The sequence below is a fragment of the Osmia lignaria genome, chromosome 7 (assembly GCF_051020975.1).
Source record: "Osmia lignaria lignaria isolate PbOS001 chromosome 7, iyOsmLign1, whole genome shotgun sequence".
NCBI classification, from domain to species: domain Eukaryota; kingdom Metazoa; phylum Arthropoda; class Insecta; order Hymenoptera; family Megachilidae; genus Osmia; species Osmia lignaria.
Window position 1 is genome coordinate 5,510,199 of NC_135038.1, and position 18,854 is coordinate 5,529,052.

The 18,854-nt window shown below is 29.4% G+C and overlaps 5 protein-coding genes across 11 annotated transcripts; 2 read left to right on the forward strand and 3 right to left on the reverse strand.

Annotated features, from left to right (window-relative positions):
* Positions 1–1,659: 1,659 nt before the first annotated feature.
* Positions 1,660–6,677, reverse strand: LOC117604279 (uncharacterized). Of its 4 annotated transcripts, none has more exons than XM_076688936.1 (14): positions 6,540–6,677; positions 5,782–6,049; positions 5,580–5,701; positions 5,401–5,522; positions 5,174–5,316; positions 4,932–5,100; positions 4,434–4,854; positions 4,028–4,362; positions 3,613–3,959; positions 3,463–3,536; positions 3,151–3,379; positions 2,891–3,063; positions 2,542–2,814; positions 1,660–2,424 (listed from the first exon to the last, which is right to left on the reverse strand). In XM_076688936.1, exons 1-14 carry the CDS (start codon positions 6,675–6,677, stop codon positions 2,239–2,241), a joined length of 3,000 nt encoding a protein of 999 aa, XP_076545051.1. In that variant the 3' UTR covers positions 1,660–2,238. The 4 variants fall into 4 exon arrangements, with proteins under 4 accessions (XP_076545051.1, XP_076545053.1, XP_076545050.1 ...); XM_076688938.1 differs by lacking the exon at positions 6,540–6,677 and adding an exon at positions 6,182–6,258 and having other exon boundaries at positions 4,028–4,365; XM_076688935.1 differs by having other exon boundaries at positions 2,036–2,424; positions 4,028–4,365.
* Ntmt (N-terminal methyltransferase) lies at positions 6,598–8,098 on the forward strand. Of its 2 annotated transcripts, none has more exons than XM_034324165.2 (5): positions 6,598–6,737; positions 7,179–7,362; positions 7,448–7,634; positions 7,698–7,806; positions 7,870–8,098. In XM_034324165.2, exons 2-5 carry the CDS (start codon positions 7,198–7,200, stop codon positions 8,096–8,098), a joined length of 690 nt encoding a protein of 229 aa, XP_034180056.2. In that variant the 5' UTR covers positions 6,598–6,737; positions 7,179–7,197. The 2 variants fall into 2 exon arrangements, with proteins under 2 accessions (XP_034180056.2, XP_034180058.2); XM_034324167.2 differs by lacking the exon at positions 6,598–6,737 and adding an exon at positions 6,984–7,058.
* Positions 8,087–10,049, reverse strand: LOC117604281 (heparin sulfate O-sulfotransferase). Its single transcript, XM_034324164.2, has 7 exons — positions 9,636–10,049; positions 9,291–9,517; positions 9,128–9,213; positions 8,917–9,055; positions 8,753–8,850; positions 8,517–8,674; positions 8,087–8,448 (listed from the first exon to the last, which is right to left on the reverse strand). Exons 1-7 carry the CDS (start codon positions 9,745–9,747, stop codon positions 8,237–8,239), a joined length of 1,032 nt encoding a protein of 343 aa, XP_034180055.2. The 5' UTR covers positions 9,748–10,049; the 3' UTR covers positions 8,087–8,236.
* A 276-nt stretch (positions 10,050–10,325) lies between these two features.
* On the reverse strand, positions 10,326–11,559 carry AP-2sigma (adaptor protein complex 2, sigma subunit). Of its 2 annotated transcripts, none has more exons than XM_034325028.2 (4): positions 11,329–11,471; positions 11,095–11,244; positions 10,850–11,023; positions 10,326–10,775 (listed from the first exon to the last, which is right to left on the reverse strand). In XM_034325028.2, the coding sequence occupies exons 2-4, from the start codon at positions 11,185–11,187 to the stop codon at positions 10,674–10,676; spliced, it is 369 nt and encodes a 122-aa protein (XP_034180919.1). In that variant the 5' UTR covers positions 11,188–11,244; positions 11,329–11,471; the 3' UTR covers positions 10,326–10,673. The 2 variants fall into 2 exon arrangements, with proteins under 2 accessions (XP_034180919.1, XP_034180918.1); XM_034325027.2 differs by having other exon boundaries at positions 10,334–10,775; positions 11,418–11,559.
* Positions 11,560–11,710: 151 nt separating this feature from the next.
* On the forward strand, positions 11,711–18,815 carry LOC117604671 (cilia- and flagella-associated protein 44). 2 transcript variants are annotated; one of them, XM_034325017.2, is made up of 24 exons: positions 11,711–11,840; positions 11,958–12,120; positions 12,211–12,350; positions 12,414–12,708; positions 12,773–12,917; positions 12,993–13,183; positions 13,237–13,479; positions 13,542–13,862; positions 13,935–14,208; positions 14,280–14,523; positions 14,594–14,864; positions 14,934–15,097; positions 15,171–15,383; positions 15,465–15,575; positions 15,703–15,883; positions 15,937–16,122; positions 16,181–16,378; positions 16,441–16,959; positions 17,029–17,200; positions 17,277–17,575; positions 17,656–17,852; positions 17,915–18,132; positions 18,215–18,357; positions 18,437–18,815. In XM_034325017.2, the coding sequence occupies exons 1-24, from the start codon at positions 11,722–11,724 to the stop codon at positions 18,602–18,604; spliced, it is 5,175 nt and encodes a 1,724-aa protein (XP_034180908.2). In that variant the 5' UTR covers positions 11,711–11,721; the 3' UTR covers positions 18,605–18,815. The 2 variants fall into 2 exon arrangements, with proteins under 2 accessions (XP_034180908.2, XP_034180909.2); XM_034325018.2 differs by lacking the exon at positions 15,465–15,575.
* Positions 18,816–18,854: the final 39 nt, after the last annotated feature.

Consider the following 18,854-nt stretch of genomic DNA (forward strand, 5'->3'; position numbering starts at 1 on the left):
CGATCATTTTATTATAGGTCTATTAGGTAATGAATATTCCAAATCAAGAACTGCAATAGTTTGCACAAGTAATGAGGAGGCTGAAAAATTACATAAATTTTTAGCGAATTGTGCAAAAACACTTTTAATTCATGAAAGCAACAACTTTGCTCATTTACAAGGTAAGAAATATGTCAAGACCAAGGATGTATTGAAATTTTAATTACATGAGCAATTAATGATATGGAATATTTTTCTGCAACCAGGTATCAAACGATGTTGGAATACGAGTGTGTATGGTTCTTATCCGATTTTGATATGCACAGATGATGTTTTATCAGATATAAACATTACGAATGTAACGTGGTTGATACACTATTCAATTAATATGCATTCTAGAACTCGGTTTAATTACCGATTTTCAATGTTACTAGAAAATTTACAAATGGTATATTACTTTACAATCATAAGAGTTAAAATAGTTTCATTAGAAGTAATGAATTTTTCAAAATTTTTAAGGAACGCTGTACTTGTAAGGTAACTATTATAGTGGATGACAATAGTGACATACAATTTTTAAGTATAATTAAAATATTGCAACGTATGAATGTTCTGATTCCTCAATATATATCAGAAAATATCGAGGTATTGATTAAAAATCATATGTACAGTCAAATTTATTTAAAGAAAAATATTACACATACTAACACACCTTTTTAGACTATAACAGCTACTTTAGACAAAACAAAAGAAAACTATCCAATCTGTGATAACATAAAATCTTGGGGATTTTGTAGTAAACAGCATTCTTGTATATTCAGACATAGAATAATTCCTGAAATTGATGTACCAATTACCGATATTCAAATGTTAGTAAAAACTATTACTTACAAATTAGTTAACAATGTTCAATTACTAATGTTTTTATGATTTTAGAAATGACAAGGTAAAATTCAGAGTGGTGAGTGTGCACGATGTAACACATATTTCTGCCAGAGTTGTGTCATATATTAAATTTGATACCCAAGAGGAAATAGAATTCTCTAATGTAGAATACATGCACATTACTATGAAAATTCAAGAATTTTATTCATCTGTAGAAAACAGGTTAATATATTAAATTTGTAAAAACAAATTAATCAAAATATTTGTAATGTATTTTTTATATCAAACTTACATATTACTGTAGAAAGAGATCTGACACGGTAGAAGTGGGATGTATATGTGGTTTAGAAGAACCAGTAGACAGTTTCAAAAGAGTTCAAGTGCTACATGTTTTAAAAGACGAGGAAACAGGAAATCCGAAGTTTGTTGATGTAAGATGTATTGATAATGGAATGATTTTAACAAAATTGAATGTAAGTGTTGAAATATACCACTTAGATAATAGTAAAGAAAAATGTAATACAACTAATGGTTAATGTATTTTTTTTTATATCAGGCATACAGGTTGTTATACATACCAGAACAATTTGTAAAGTATCCAGTACAAGTAATGGAAATATTTTTAGTTGGTATAGCTCCACACGATGAGGAATATGTTTGGAATAATTGTGCGATTGACGCAGTGTATCAATGGTTTAAAGAAAATATTGATGAAAAATCTTACGTAATTGGAACGGTAAACTGCTTTTTTCATTCATCTTTACAATTTTCTACAAGTAAATCATAATAAAAAGAATTAAATGAACAGGTAAATTTACATCTGGGAAACACAATATGGGTGAACACTTTGGAAATTGGAACAAAACTAATTGGATATAAAGATATAATTGGTTCTTCCCTAAAAACAGAGTTATTAAATAAAGATCATGCAGTTGAAAATAATAAACACTTACATGAAATGTATCAGCTTTGCAAAAGCGCTGGTTTCCTGGATATCAATGGATATAATCTGAGTACATTAATAAATAAGAATTCACAAACTTGTCCAGTAAGTAATTATTCTGTACAATTGTTAAAGATTATAATTCAAAATAATAAATATTTTAATGGTTTATTACGTGTAAGTATATGTACATATATGCACATGCTTACGCATATCCATAACATATATATATATATATCAAATGTTTGTTTTCCTCTATAATTCATTTTTTATGAATTGCTCTGAACTCTTATTATTTTGAAAATTAAAATATTTCTCTTTAAACCTACCGAATGAAAATAATATAAGAAAAAACTTGTTTTAATTATGTTTCGAGTAACCTAATATAAGATTTAAAAAAACTATTTATATAAATTTATAATGTTAAAATTTTATACAATAGTCAGGTACTCAGAAGCAAGGTGCATCGGATCAACATGATAAGAAGCAACTAAACGAACTTTCTGACCATCTTGTGTCGTGAATTCAATCGCTTGTTCGTTTTCGGTAATCCCTGACTGCTCGGTTTCCTCCATTTGATTGATCGTGGCAACAGCATTTGCATCTGTATCTTCATCCTACATTATATAAATTAAGCTGCGTATTATATTTAACGACAATGTTCAGTGAAATAAATATATTATATTTTTGCACCGTATTTAACAATTAAATGTATTAATTATTTAAAACATTACCTCCAATGTCTTTACAATTGCTTCTGCATCTGTTTGTATAGTTGAAATATTTTTCACTTTTGGTTCAATCGTATTAGAAATGTCCACGTCTTTTGCATCAGAATTTTGACTAACGTGCATACTTAACGGCGTTGTTAATTCGTCGGTAATTGCTCCCGGATGAATTCTAATTTCTTGCCCTTCGTTAAGTTGATTAACGAATTGACTCTGAGATAAAAGCTGTCGGGCATCTTGTATCGAAAGAGGAATCGGATTACCTTCCTCGTCTGTAATCTGTAAATATCATTACTATCTCGTTTCTTCTCTTTACTAATTGTTTGCAATTCTTAGACATTTTATTTATCTTTACCTGAAGCTGAAGATCTGATTCCGACAGTTCGACATTTATTCGATCAGCTGAATTATTATTCGCATTGGCATGAGGCGAATTAGAAAGTATTCCATTATTTTCAACGTTTAAATGTGATAAAGCTTGATTTGTATTCGTTTTTTCTTCCTTATTTCTCATTATTCCAGCATCAACTACACCAGAAAACAATATTACCAATATCAACTTGATCAGTAAAAAAATTCTATCAAATCTGATGCTATGTAAGTAACTAGCTTTACCGAAATGTAAAGTCCGTGACTGATTAGGATCATCTGGATCTTGATACGATACATAAATAATTTGTTGAATACCATCTCCAGATGTATCATCCGCTGTAATAACTTGAGCCATTTGATCGGTTAAAGAATGTTCATCGGATTCCTGAGAACTCGGTAAAATTTGCCAAACTTCACCAATCGGAGATCCTTCTATTTCCCCTATCGCAGAAACTTTTGTTTCTCTGTGTACCTAAAAACAGCTCAATAATAATTTCACATTATTGTACATTTCTAAAATCAGAGAGTTCTTATTAATACTACTTAAATTCTTACCTTTTTATGTTTCGTTAAATTCGAACAATCTGCAAACGTTTTCCCACAAACATCACAGGAATAAGGTTTTTCACCTGACAAATAAAAAGCCTTTAAATATGATTGAACATGTTTAGTAAAAATATTAGTGAAAATCAATAAAAATCATACCCGTATGCAGACGAAGATGTTTTTTTAAAGCCCATTGTTCTGTAAAACCGCGATTACAATGAGCACATTGAAACGGACGTTCTCCTTTATGTCTACGCACATGGCATTTCCATGTATCTTTATGCAAGAAACATTTTGCACAGAATTCACATTTCCATGGACGTTCGCCGGTATGTCGTTTAACGTGAAGCTTAAATTGCGACGAGGTGGTAAATTTTCTTCCACAATAATCGCAACAATAAGGTTTCTCTCCTGTATGTATCCGCATGTGCTCTTGTAAATTCCCGTTTTGTGAAAAACTTTTATGACATACCTCACAAGTATAAGGTTTATGACCCGTGTGCCACCTAAATATGAAATTATTCGTTTATTTACTTGTTTGTTAATAATCGAATTTCTGTGTTCTTATAATAACCTGTAATGGAGCGTGAGACTAGTTTTATGCGCAAACTGTTGTCCACAGATTTCGCAAAAATATTTTTTTTCGCCTGTATGGGTGGATTGATGATTAATTAAATTCGCTTTTGTTTTGAAACTGGCATTGCAAGATTTACAGATGTACGGTCGATCATCCGAATGCACAAGTTGATGACGTTGTAACAGTTGCTTGTGTTTAAAACTTTTCCCACATTTGTTGCAAACAAATCGTCGGCCATTATTGTGTTCCGCTTCCTTATGATATACCACAGAACTCGGATGATTAAGTATCTTTCCACATATATCACAAGGATATTCTTTCTCCAGTTTATTCTTCTAAAATAATGATAAAAATTATTCAATATTCGTTTCTCTATTTACTGAGAGTATTTTTATACGCTTACCTCGTGTATGGCCATATGAGTTTTCAAAGCTGTCTGTTGGGTAAAACTCTTACTACAAATAGTACAAATAAATAATTTATCACGTTCGTGAACCATTTTCAAATGTAAATCGCAAGTTTGCTTCGTTTCGAATAATTTGTCGCATTGTTCGCATGAAAATGTTTTCTGAGAATCGGAATTTTCCGATGATCTGTTTGTATCATGTTCTTCCGGCAGAGTTTGTTCAAGTACGTTAGATACGTGTTCTTCTTCAGGATAATGACGTTTTGATTCGGAATCTGATTCTTGAATATGTTCTAACTTTTGATACATACTGTCCCCAGTGTGATGCGTTGTTTTCTGATGCAATTCTAAATTTTCCTTATTTGTAAATAACTTTTTGCATTCTGAACATTCGTATCTTATTCCTTTGTGAAAACTCCTAATTATCAAAAATAGTTGAATTACTTTTACCGAAAGTCGTGTAACATATATGATTAAATAGATTCGTTTATTTACTTGTGCACGATATATCTACTGCGTTGAAGAAATCCTCGGCCACATAATTGACATGTAAATTTATTTTTTCGACGACGTAATTTTGGCCGACCTCGACCCCTACCTCGATTAACTACCACTAGTTCTCCTAAATCCTTCCCTTCCTCGGATTCCAAATGCCCAATTATTTCTGAAATGAACGTATAAATGATTCTTGAAATACAGTTACTGCATATCTTAATTCGAAACTCCACAACATTTACCTTCCTGACTATCAGGAACAGAAATATTCAATTGTTCCTCGGAATCTTCAAAATTATCGGGTTCATCGTCGTCCTCTTCGTCAATTACGCCTTCTTCTTTGTATATTCTTTCTAATTCTTTGCCCTGAACCGCCTCCATGTATCTACGTCATTCCATACTATTATAAATACACGTATTATAACAATCATGGTGAATACTTTGAATTGCTTCTGTTTTAAAAGAATACCTTTTCGGAACCTTACGTTTCCTCCGACGTCTACCATCCCCGTCCAAATCATCTGTTTCTTCCTCTTGTTTATCTTCTTCTTCTTGACTAATCCCTTCCATTACTTCTCCTCTCCCTAAATCCTATAATTTTATATTTAAAACAATACCGAATCAAGAACAGCTATTACCTCTACTAACCATAGACATGCTTTCTGCATGAGATTTTGGCGGACGCCCTCTCTTTCGTTTCGGTTTATTCAATCCTTCCATTTGCAAACTCATTTCATGTTCGGCCGCGTACATAGAACCATCTGGCATTACTATTAACAAATAATTTAGTTAGTGGTTTTTTAATTAGAGACGCGCAAGAACCTGAAAATTCGACTAATTCAAATATTACTTTTTATTATAATTTGTTGTTCAAATTGATCTTCCTCGTTGTATTGAGAAACGTTATCTAACTCCGATGATTCTGCCATGCCTTCTGTTTCTTTTTCAACACGAAGCCGCTCTCGTTCGACTTTACGTTGTTGTTCTACTTGATGCTTCCACAACTCACGAATTTTCCTTTGACCATCCACCAATAACTCGAAGAACTGTATCGTTGCCTCCAGTTGTATATTGCAACCAGGGCATATGGTTCGTGGTAGCTTACCATCATCTCGAATCTGAAATTAAGATTGTATAATAATAATTTATTTCATATAATTTATAGAATCATAACCTCTAAAGAAAATTAATAAATTTTATATATATATATATTATCTTTATTATTCTGACAACAGAAAGGATCCTCTTACAGATCTGAAATCCTGCACACACTCTGAATGAATATTTATTTTCACTGGATAAATTAGTACTAAAAAATGATGAAGCTCAGTCTCAGAACAATTAGTAATTAATATATGTTAATGTAAATATACATAATGTTGATTATAAGCATGACTGGAGTATTTATTACCTTTTAAATATTTTATGAAGCAAGATATTTTTTCACACCCACACAAAATTTTTACATAGCACAATAAACTTTCTTATATAAAACAACATAAATAATAACATACATCATTAGGAGGAAACATGAAACATTTGAGTCAGGTAGTATTTGTGTACAAAGTAGGAAGTCAAGTTAGAGTCTAATATTTCGAAGATTCATACCTTGAGTGGCAAGTACCGATTGACCATAGAACTCAAATCTGGATCTTCGGTATCATCCATGTAAAGTAACTCTCCATTGCCGTTATCTTCCGCACATAATCGACAAATTGTTGAATCATAAAGGCGTACTTCTGCCATGATCCTAACGGAACTGTTTGCCTACGACTAACATCGATTTTATCCTAACCAAACTGACCAGTAAGTACATACGTATAATTCCTATATACTGTGTATTTTAATTACATGCTATGTAATCTTTACTTAAAAATTGTATCTTTTAATGCTTGTGTCATAAATAAGCAAGAGATTTCTTATAAATAACATTTCTTCGTAATAAAATTCTCTCTTTAAAATTTGGGTGACTTTTATATGCGATATCGATTCCTTGTCGATGTTTCGATTAAATCGAACGAACAGTATATCGAAATTTTGTAATCGACAAGTCGAGTATCGATAATATCCATGTTTTGTTAGATATCGATAATGAAATGTAAATATACTTCGATTGATCATTGATTGGTAAATTTTCAAATAATTTATCTTCTTTATAAATTCATTTTAAAATTATTTTATATATTCACGTGACCTACATTATTTTAACTATTTATCTATTTTGATTTATCGCTCTTGAATCGGTAGGATGTAATATTATTAAACAATGGAAAAGGAAGAAAATATAGTTGAAGAAAATGGATTTTATACCGCAGCTGCCGAATACTGGGAACATATTCCACCGACGGTGGATGGAATGCTGGGTGGCTTTGGATTTATTTCTCAAATTGATATAAAGGGTTCCACAAGATTTCTGAAATCTTTATTCGAAGTATGTATCATAACGACTACCGTTCACACGTTTGTTGATCATTTCTTTCAAAGACTTTGTTAATGAAACTTTGACTTCATTTCAGTTAAAAACTCCACCATCTAGAACATACGCGCTAGATTGCGGCGCGGGCATAGGAAGGATAACGAAAAATCTATTATTAAATCACTTCAAACATGTTGATTTAGTGGAACAAAATTCAAAATTTGTAGAAGTTGCAAAAACGTGTTTAAAAAATTATTCTACAAGAATTGGCAACTATTATTCTATTGGTAATATTCCATTGGTTTATTAACCATACAAAAAATATTCAATTAATTGAGTCACATTTCAAGGACTGCAAGATTTTTGCTTTACCACTAAGAAGTATGATGTCGTATGGTGTCAGTGGGTTTTGGGCCATTTAAAGAAGGATCATTTAATAGAATTTCTAAAGAAGTGTTCGTAAGTACATATTCAGTTGTTATAAATTACAAAGGACTATTATGTAGCATAACTTCTCTACAGGATGGGTCTAAAATCCGATGGTTTAATCGTGATCAAGGAAAATGTAACAACTTCTACAAACTTAGAAATTGATACAAAGGATTCATCTGTGACAAGACCTCTGTCTGAATTTTACAGCATATTTGAGGAATCTGACTTAATGTGCATCAAAGAAGAACAACAACATAAATTTCCACGTGGATTATACCCAGTTTATATGTTTGCTTTGAAACCCATTAATAAATCTTGAATTTGTTAAAAATATTAAATAAATTATTTTACGATTTGTACGTCTTATAAATTGTAGTTTTCATTATTACAAATTTAAGTGTTGTTTAATTTTGTACAAAAACAGTTTGAAAAATTTCACGTATTTAAGAAAGTTCATTTATTTTGGACGTATTTTTTCGTACATAAACCGCTGATTTATATCTTGAGGCGATGCATTTATAAGACGTTTTTTCACCGCGTGAAAATGCATCAAAGCAAAATTATACAATTCATTTTCCATTTTCCAAACAACAGATTTCTGAATCTTCTCTATAGTTTCAGGCCGTGGATTAATTTTTTGTGTAGTCTGACGTAAATGTGACTTATTATCTGAAATTTAATTAATTGTTAGTACCCTGAGAATTTATATTGCTTTTTCTTTTCATTTCTTGTCTTACTATGTAAAAACGAATTATAGGCTCCTTTAAAAAATCGCGGAAGCACAATTTGCAAAGTTTCTACAAATTCTGTTAATTCTTCTGTTACTCCTACTAGTAGATAATGTTTCTGTAAATTTCTTTTTGCTTCTTCTAATGCCCAATTATTTCCAATTTCCCTGTTAAACAATAATTATTCATTATAAACGAACTGAAACTATGCCTTAATTATTATATTCATTTTCTTTTCATTTTACCAGCATGCAGGGTCATGACCACACAAAAATGGTATCTGTAACCACATGTTATTGGGATCACAATCTGGTTGACCCGCTTCGATACATTCGTCGAAAGTCTAGAAAATTATAACATTAAGTATTATCCATATATTGAATGTAAATTATAACTACTGGATACAGACCTTAGTATCCCCATGCTTTTTTCTAATTAAGTGTGGTCTAAAATTATCTCCATACCTCAAAAAGTAGTAATAAGAAACAAATCTATCTAAAGGTTTACGTAAAAGATTTATATACAAAGGTGTTTGTTGGACACCAAATCTAAAATGATAAATATAATTGAAAGCAATGTAAAAATTCATTATCAAGTAATAATCAATTTATTTTACTTACTTCTCAAAGTTTAGGAATGCGATATGACCATGATAAAATGCTGGTTTCTTTGCACTCCATCCAGTTACATTATTTACAAATTGAATCTACAATTTTTTTTTTTTGACCCAAATTACAAGATAAATAATTGAATAAGAGAAAGTGATAGAAGATATAATATTACCTGATTAGCAAGTGTAAGAGTATGCATATTATTGGTAACATTAATATGTAACACATGATATTTGTTCTGTTTGCACAGATCGTAGACCAAACCTACAAAGCTGGTTGATGCTGTTTTTGGTACCCTGTTGTAGATAATAATGAGATCATCAAATGTTGATTTGTAAGAAATCTCATTAACTTCAAGCCCACTTTGAATATTGTTTTGTTCTTGTGTGATGGCATTGTCTGCAAGTAGGATAGGATACCTATGTTATTCCATCACCTTCAACAGAACAAAATATTAAAAGGATGAAGCTTTTAATAACAGAAATTGATAAAATTAATTGTCTATTATAACGCATACGCAATAATTTGTAGTGATCCTCCAGGAAGTTTAGTTTCATTTTTAAGTAAATGATAGTGACTATGAATATCACCACCAAAATCCATTGTAGCAGGAAATTTCTGTGTACCATTATCTATATTATTAGGTCTTTTTATCACATATGATACAAAAATACTTTTCAGAAGTTTTAATATCACCACCGTTATTCTAAAGTCTTGATAACACGAGGTTGGTTTCAAATTGTAAATACTGACAAATTATATAAACATGGTCAGTCGTGCTCAAACATTTAAAAAGTGTTGTTCATACTACTAAATTAATCATAATTGATTTTTAACAATGCTTCTATATGAAAAGAAAAAAAATAAATTGTCAAATATGACACTGAAATTATACGTAATATGTATATGCAGATTACTTCTGTTACTTCCTTGAAGTTTGCATGAAACATACAATTCGATAACCTAAACAATCGATTAATCGATTATAAAATTTCAACTAAGTTCAAATTATTCAAAATTTAAATCTTCAGAGCAATCATTTATTGATTTTTAATTTTCATATCCAATCGGTATCTTATTATAAATTAAATTTCATTCTTTTCATAGAAAGGGATACCAAAACTTTATGTATCAAAAAAGAATCTTTTATATTGTATATTTAACATCAGTAAACTTTGTTTTAATTTTTCATTTATTATTTGCCCCCATACATTTCAAATGTTTGGCACATTAATTTAAAGATATTTCTTTCTTTCTACATCCATTTAATAATAAACTCTTATAAAGTAATATTGTAAAAAAACCATGTAACAATTGAATTAAAAAATATGATAAATCATTATAATATCGTATCATCAATGAACTACTAGATTACTTTGAATTTTTAACATACATATTTGAACCTACATTCCTACAATGTCAATTCATAAACAAAGACACAATGAAGATTAATTAATTAACTTATAGAATTTGTTGCTCATAAGGAAATTTACTTATTACATCTTCAGATCATATATAACATACATTTAACACAATTAAATTACATAAAATAATTTTATTCTAATGAGTTTAACATCAAAAGTTGCTTCAGTACTTTTGTTTGACTAGTTTCTCTTATTTCACCTGCCAGAAACATTTCGTCTACAACGGTGTACACCTGTAAAAAAGTGTTTATTTTTAAGAGAAAATTAAATTACTATAATATATACATATATCAAAGTTAAATGTTACCTTATAAAAATTAAAGACAAGATCCAATTCACAGACATTATGGAAATATTCATTTAGTACTTCAACAAAATTATGTATTGCTTCTAAATAACACAGATTATTATCATTAACATCTACGCAAATGCAGAAGTACAAACCAGCATATCTTCTATACACAATCTTGAAGTTACGAAACTGAAATGTAAAAACATTAAATATATTAAAATTCTTAAAATTAATTATTAAAATTATTACATTAACTTTACCTCAACAAAGTTAGTATGCTTAGCATCTCTTACAGTAACCACCGCATGAACTTCTTCTATCAATTTCTGTTTTTCATCATCATCAAAATTCATGTACCATTTTGCCAATCTCGTTTTTCCAGCTCTATTCTGAATGAGGATGAAGCGAATCTATACATTTAAACAATCATGATTAGAATTTTTTACTTTTCTTCCATTTAATTAATCAATAGCTGTGTAAAAATACAATATAACCTTTGATGTGAGGAAAGGATGTAATTATAAATTTGAATATTATAATAATAAAGATAAATATATTTAATAGCATTTAATTAATTACTTGCCATGGTTAAACTGACTTATAATAAATCAATATTAGAATTTGTGCACTTGACAACTGATAATCAATGAGAATATATACAATTGAGTGACATTTGTTGCCGCCCCCAGGTTATCGAGATCGCAAAATATAAATCACTTCAAAACCTAGAAATTTACAAAGAATTAGTTTATATCAATACTATCCATAAAGAAATAATATACAGATTTTAAACGAAATAAAATCTATAAACGCTTTTAAAAAGATACATTTGCATTTTCCTTCTTATAAATTTGTAAACTCTTGCGATATCGGCTCGCCACAGCAAGATGGCTGATGATGATGGAATTGAATTTAAAATAGATGAGAAGATTTATGTTGACGAATATTCATCCATGGGTAGGAAACCAGAAAATGGAACCATATCTGAAAATATATTAAATTTTTTGTATCCTTAATAAAAAAAATTAGACATTTTCCTTTACTCAGTTTCTATTTCTTTTTCTGACTTTACATTTCTTTTATACTTTTATATATTTATATATTATTTCTTAACATTTATCAGTTATTCTTATGCATATAATTGTCGAAAGTATTTCAATCTCTGTAGAATTGATAGAAATATTATTGCCTTTGCTTCTGGCAACCTGATTCAGTTTTTTAACATAACAGAAAATAAGATTTGGTTTAAAAAGGCCTCTATAGGTAACAGTATTGGTCATATATCAGTGAGTATTGATATCAAGATATTTCTTTAATTAGTATATCTTGTATAATTATATAAGGATTTCAACAAAGTATTTATACTTTCTTTATAGAAAAATCCTGTTTCTGAACATATTGCTGTTGGAGTGAATGGGAAATATCCTTTAATCGCTATTTATAATTGGCCCTCTATGAAAATTATAACTGTATTAGAAGGAGGAACAACTAAATGTTATTCATATTTAACATACAGGTATATTATTTTCTAATTGATTCATAAGATGAAGTTATTTATGAAAATTAATTTTAATTATAGTCCAGATGGATTATTATTAGCATCCCAAGGTGGTGAACCTGACTATTATGTTTCCATTTGGAATTGGAAAGAATCAAGGATCATTTTACAATGTAAATCATATGTCCAAGATGTATATAACATAACATTTTCTAAGTATACACCAGGCCAGTTAACATCCAGTGGAGTAGGACATATTAAATTTTGGAAAATATGCAGGACTTTCACTGGATTAAAACTTAAAGGTAATGTGGGTAAATTTGGAAATACAGAGATGTCTGATATTATAGCAATTCATCCCATGCCAAATGAAACGGTAAGAAATCATGAAATCAATATTTTAGAAGAATGAAGTTTTGTGTACTATGTGTATATTTTAGGTGATATCAGGATGCGAATGGGGCAATATCCTTTTGTGGGATGAAAGTTTAATTAAACTTGAAGCATGTAGAAAGAATAAAGAAACAGCACATATTAACTATATCACTCAATTTGAATACATTAATGGAGAACTTATTTCAGTCGGTAATAATATATATAATTTGTGTTTAATAATGACTACAAGATTGAGAATTAAATTTCAAATTTTTGGAATTATAGGATCAGATGGATTGATAAGATTTTGGTTTTACGAAACGATAGATCATGCTAATCTTTCCGACGAAGAAAAGTTCCTTGAAATTCAGCCAATTTATGAGTTTGAAATTACAGATAGAGAAGAGAATGCAATGCTTATGTGTATTCAAAAGCAAGAGCCAGATGATCCAGAAAAAACAGACTGGTATGCTCAGGTAAATATATATTATGAAAATATAATATCGATATTTAAAGAAATATTTGGTAGGATGGAAATGGAGGACTATGGTTACTTGATCTATGCACTAATAAAAAAGAGCACATACAAAGAAAAATTTTCACCTGTCATGCTGGTCCCATTGTTGATATGGATGTAGCAGATTGGGGACCTTTCTTAGCTACACTCGACAAAAACGGCAATTTACATATTTATAATTATATTGAAAAGAAATTAAATATTACTCATAAGTTTAATGATATTGGGAGTCAAGTAATTTGGTTTCCATGTAAGGTAGATATCTCAATTTATTATTGGGAGAATTAAAACATATATTACCTCATAAGAATGTTTAGATTGAAGAAACGGGTTTAACACTTGTATGTGCTTTTGAAAGTGGTGTTATTAGAATGATTACAATATCTATTCAAGCAAGCTATACTGAAGATAATATAAAAGGAGATTATACAAGGCTAATTGAAGTTTTGAAACCACATTCAATGTCAATTACTGTAATGTGTTTAAATACATCTTGTAGCTTATTGGTAACAGGTGGTAGCGATGCAACTATCTTCGCATTTAGTATTCAATCCACGAAAATTTATCCCAAAATTTTACCTATCGGTTATGTGAAAGTACCATCGCCTGTTACTTGTATGACATGGAATCCACAAGAAGTAAGTACATGTGTTATAATTTCTTGTCAAGGGGGCACAAGAGAAAAAGTGTTGAAATTTTTATTTAAACAGGAAGCAACTATACTAATTGGATGCTTGAGGGGACACTGTGTAGAAATTCATTTACCTACAATACCTCAGTTATATACAACTACATCTTATGAACTCGTCAAGTGTAGTTCTGCAACATTTAAGTTTGAATCGATAAAATCTTCGATACAAAGAGACATTGTTAAAAAAGAATATGAAAAAAGAAGAGAGGAAAAAGTGGAAGAAAGAAGAAAGGAAATGGAACAGCTAATGGCAGAAAATCCGCACATTGTAATTGATGAAGAAGCATTTCTCAGTAATAATTTATTTGTAATCCTATTTCAGGAGTTGACATCTTAAATAAGTTAACATAATTTTTTTTTTTAGTGGAAATCGAAGAAGAAGAGATGATTCTCCCAGAAATTTATATTCCAGAAGTTCCCAATCAAATTTTAGTAGCAGAATATGGTGTTAATGGAAACATATGGCTATTTATGGCTGGTTTTGATGCAGGATATATTTATGAATATTTACGACCACTATCTGGAAAAATGAAACATCATACGAAACCAATTACAATCAGAATAATTGAAAATGCGATAGATACAGAAATTTATAATTTTCTTTTTTAGTATGAAAATGTGAACATATTTAGAAAAGATGAAAAATATATGAAAATAAGAAAAATCCTTTTTTTCCAGTAAAAACAGGGAATATTCATTTTTGGGAACAGAACATGGAGAACTTTACATTAGTAAAGTAAATGAAGAAGACCCATTAGATTTATCAGATTATTGGATTTTGCCTATACATGATTATTATAATGGGCGTATGTCTAAAATTTTATTCAGTTATGATAAAACAATGTTGTTAACGTGTGGTTATGATGGAAATATATTTTCTTTTAACATTAATGATGATACACCAGATGAAAGTATCATAATACCAAAACCAACACCTTCTTTTCCACTAGTGAGATTTCAGTTATTATCTTTAAATTAAGCAAAATGAATTGAATAATTTTTATTTGTATAAATACAGCCCAAGAATATTGAAGACATTGAAGATCCTGAACATCCAAGTTTGGAGCAAGTAATTACACAAAGAGAGCACAATCGAATTATGTCAATTGCAGAAAAAAAGAAGAAAGCAATTCTTCAAATTATACGTGATTTAACAGAAGAATTTGTTACAATTACTACTAGGTATAATATATATTAGTATCTTTTTGCAAGTAATGATAATTGGTTTTAATATTCCTTTTTTTTTTTAAACTAGGAATAAAAATCTTCTGCCATCACAGCAAATATTACAGTTTGAATTAGATCACAGAATAACGGCAGACTTGAAACAACAACTGAAAGCCCATATAACTTTGACCCGAAAAAAGTTGGAATATCAAATGGAAAAAAGTAAATTAGAATTACGAAAACTTATGAATCATTTTGTTACGTCTATTACCTGTTTGCCTTTTGCGGTTCGTAGTATACTGTAAGTTATTTTCTTCTTAAATGTATTAAATTACATTCAATTGAATATATTACAAATGTGTTTAATAAAATTTGAAAACAGACACGGAGATAAAGAAGTGTACTCTTTAAGAGAATTAAAGTTGAATATTATTAATATTGCGAAATGCATTGAAAAAATGAAGCATAGCGAAATGGAACGAAAAACAGACACGTATTTTTATTTTGCTCTTATATACATTTTCTATTAAATTTTAGAATTAAAAATTATGTTTCAAGAAACAGTAATTGTTGGATAATGATATATTACTGGTATATCAGTATATCTTGTTTAATTATAGAGTAACAGGAGAAGTGGTAGAAATGGAAAAATATGAATCATATGAAGAGGAACTACAACAAATAGATGTTCTTTTAGGTGAAGATTATAGCGATTTGTCGACTGGGCTAGGATTGCAAATTAAGCAAATGTTAATGAAATATAAAGACCAAAAATTAAAATTGTTTCAAAGACAACAAGAAGTAAGCTGATCGCGTCTAATACTGTACACCACGTAAAACTATATCGTTTGCAGTGGCAAAAGTTGAATGCGAAAAAACCAAATTTAGAAAAGAGTCGTCTGGAAGATGCAGCTTTCCTAGATAAGGCCAAAGAAACTATTGGCGAATATAATTTGAAGATCAATACAGGTTTCAATTTAATGAAGAAAAAGGAAACAGCAGTTTCAAAATATAAGCAACTTTTAGACTGTAGAAGTAAGGTATGTCTAGTAGAGAATTTATTATTACAGTATTATTAAAAATAATTATTTTTTGTAGCTTTATTACCTACGAGAAGATTTTAATGAAAAATTAAGGTCGATTAGGTCAGAGAAACAAAAGTTGCTGAAAGAAGTTAATGATTTGACAGAGATTCTTAAAAGAATTCACATGGAACTTCCATGGAAGAACATAAAACCTTTACCAGATTTACCAAAACTAAATGTTGATACTGAGTTTCCTGAACACCATCTTGAGGTAATTTTAACTTCTTACAAATAAAGAATCACAAATTATTTCTTAAAGTAGTATTATTACAGATCGAAAAATACATGTCAATGTCAGAAAAAATGGAACAAGTAAAACAACGAAAACAATCAACTGTAAATCAATTAGGGGATCCTTTTGATTTAGAATATGAAGCATTATATGGTGGTAATAAAAGGGTCTTTGGCGATGAAGCGGAAAGTCTCGCCACTCTAGTTTCCTCTTCAAAGATGAAAATGACCCACAGTGATTTACTTCAAAGTCTTACTACAAATGATGCCTTTCAAACTACGTGGGAACGAGAAATGAAACGTTCACGAATGTGGCGAAAGCTATATGAACAGGATTGTATTCTACATTCAATTGATGTTAGCTATAAAAAATTAGAGAGTGAATTAGAAGAATTAGAGGAATATAGACTTTATGTTACGTATCAAAGCATATACATGAATCTATATTTACTAACTCTTTATGAAGAATTTATCATTTTAAGAGAATGTGAAGCGACTGAACGTACTCTTGAAAAGAAAGTTGATGAAAAATTGAACGAGCGTTCCACAGTGATGCTAAAAGTTATTATTATTATAAAAATAAATACAACAATTGATTGATATTGTTATTATATGATTTAATTTTAACAGATACAAACTACAAATGTTAACATTTCAATGAAAGAAGACGAGATTCGAAAACTACACACAAGAAGTAAAGATATTGCTGCTGAATTTGCTAAAGCTATATTTGAGAACAAATTTCATGATTTTCTTCAAAAAATATTTAAAAAGAAATACACAGCTACAAGAGAACGAGATGGTATTAAATTCTACTATTTCTATTTTCAATTTTTCCTTAAAATAATTTGTGTTAATCAAATTCATTATAATTTCAGATTCTTTAGATTCTGAAACGCAATCGTCTGAAACCAGTTCTGAAGAATCGGACGATACGGTAGATTCTGAAACAGAACATATTCCACTTGATGAAAGTATATGTCCATCAGGGTGTGATAAAGACTTATACGAAATGGCATTTTTTATGAGGGAAAAACGATATGAGTGTGAATTTCAGATTAAAGAAAAACAAAGGGAAATAGAGTTACTACACAAAGAACTGGAAGCTGATACAAAACATTTAAAAGTTATTGACAATAGTTTGAAAAGTAATCAAGCAGAATTACAAGAGTTTGTGGTATTTGAAAACATCTTGTGCGATGATACATAAAACGATGTTTTTACTTTCGAATTTAATTTTCTTTCTACTTTCAACAGTTAAAGAAACAAAGAAAATTAAATGAGATTGATGTAACAGTTGTATTAAAACTTCATCAATTGCAACATATGTCAGATTCTGAACACATGACAGAACTTCAAAATTGTGTACTTTTTAATAAGAAAGAATTATCAAAACTGTACAGCAGAATCGGAGAACTACAAGAAGAAACATATAATTTAGAAGAAAAGCGCAGGTACGAGAAAAACAGTACAAAATAATTTATAAAGATAAATCTATCTTATATCTCTATTACAGAAAAAATGAAACACATCTTAAAAGAATAAAATTAGATTTAAAGTACATGGAAAGTGAGAACAAAAAACTTAAAGAAGACATAAAGGAGAAAATGATACAAAAATTTGGTCAAGAAGTATCCCTCATCAATCTTTACGAAACTATTTTGCAAAGATTAATTTATGATACCAAAACGGATGTACGAAAAATTATGAAAAATTACAACAAAGACATAAAGAGTATATAAAAAAAAGCTTTTTATTCTACAACATTATTTTAATATATCTTTTTCTAAATTACATTTTTTCTGTGATTCTTTAGGTATTAAAGGGAATTATGATGAAGCATTAATTGTTTTGGAAAACGTAATTCGAGATAATACTGAAAAGTTAAGTTTACTAACAATACTAGAAAAAGAAAAGAATAAACTCAGAAAAGATTTAGAACGTGTTTTAATTCCAAAAGTAAGAAATTTATTATATGTAGAAGTATGTTAATTAAGTAGTATTTAAAGTAGGTATAGTGCACTTTCTTTTATTACAGGAAAATATGGTACAAACTGAACTAGAATATAAAGCTGATATAAATATGCTTGAAAATATTCTTGATCATCAAATGCAACAGAAAAAGTTGCTACAGTATGACATAGAAAATCTTAAAACTGGAGGAAGAAAATTGCCTCCAATTTGTATGAAAAATGATGTGTTATAATAAAAATTGATGTTTAACTTAACAGTCAATTAAAAAATTACATTCTTTTTCTAATAAATCTGATAGCTATCAAAATTTGAATAAGGGTGTTCAATTTAATTACTACCTTATCGACAGCACTCAAAGCCAATGAACGAAATCAAGTCGCAGAACAGATATGGGTTCTGTTTGAATGAATAATAATAAATAATGCAATAAATAGACAATAAATAATTTTGTCTATGACTGACTGATTTTAAATGTTATGTAA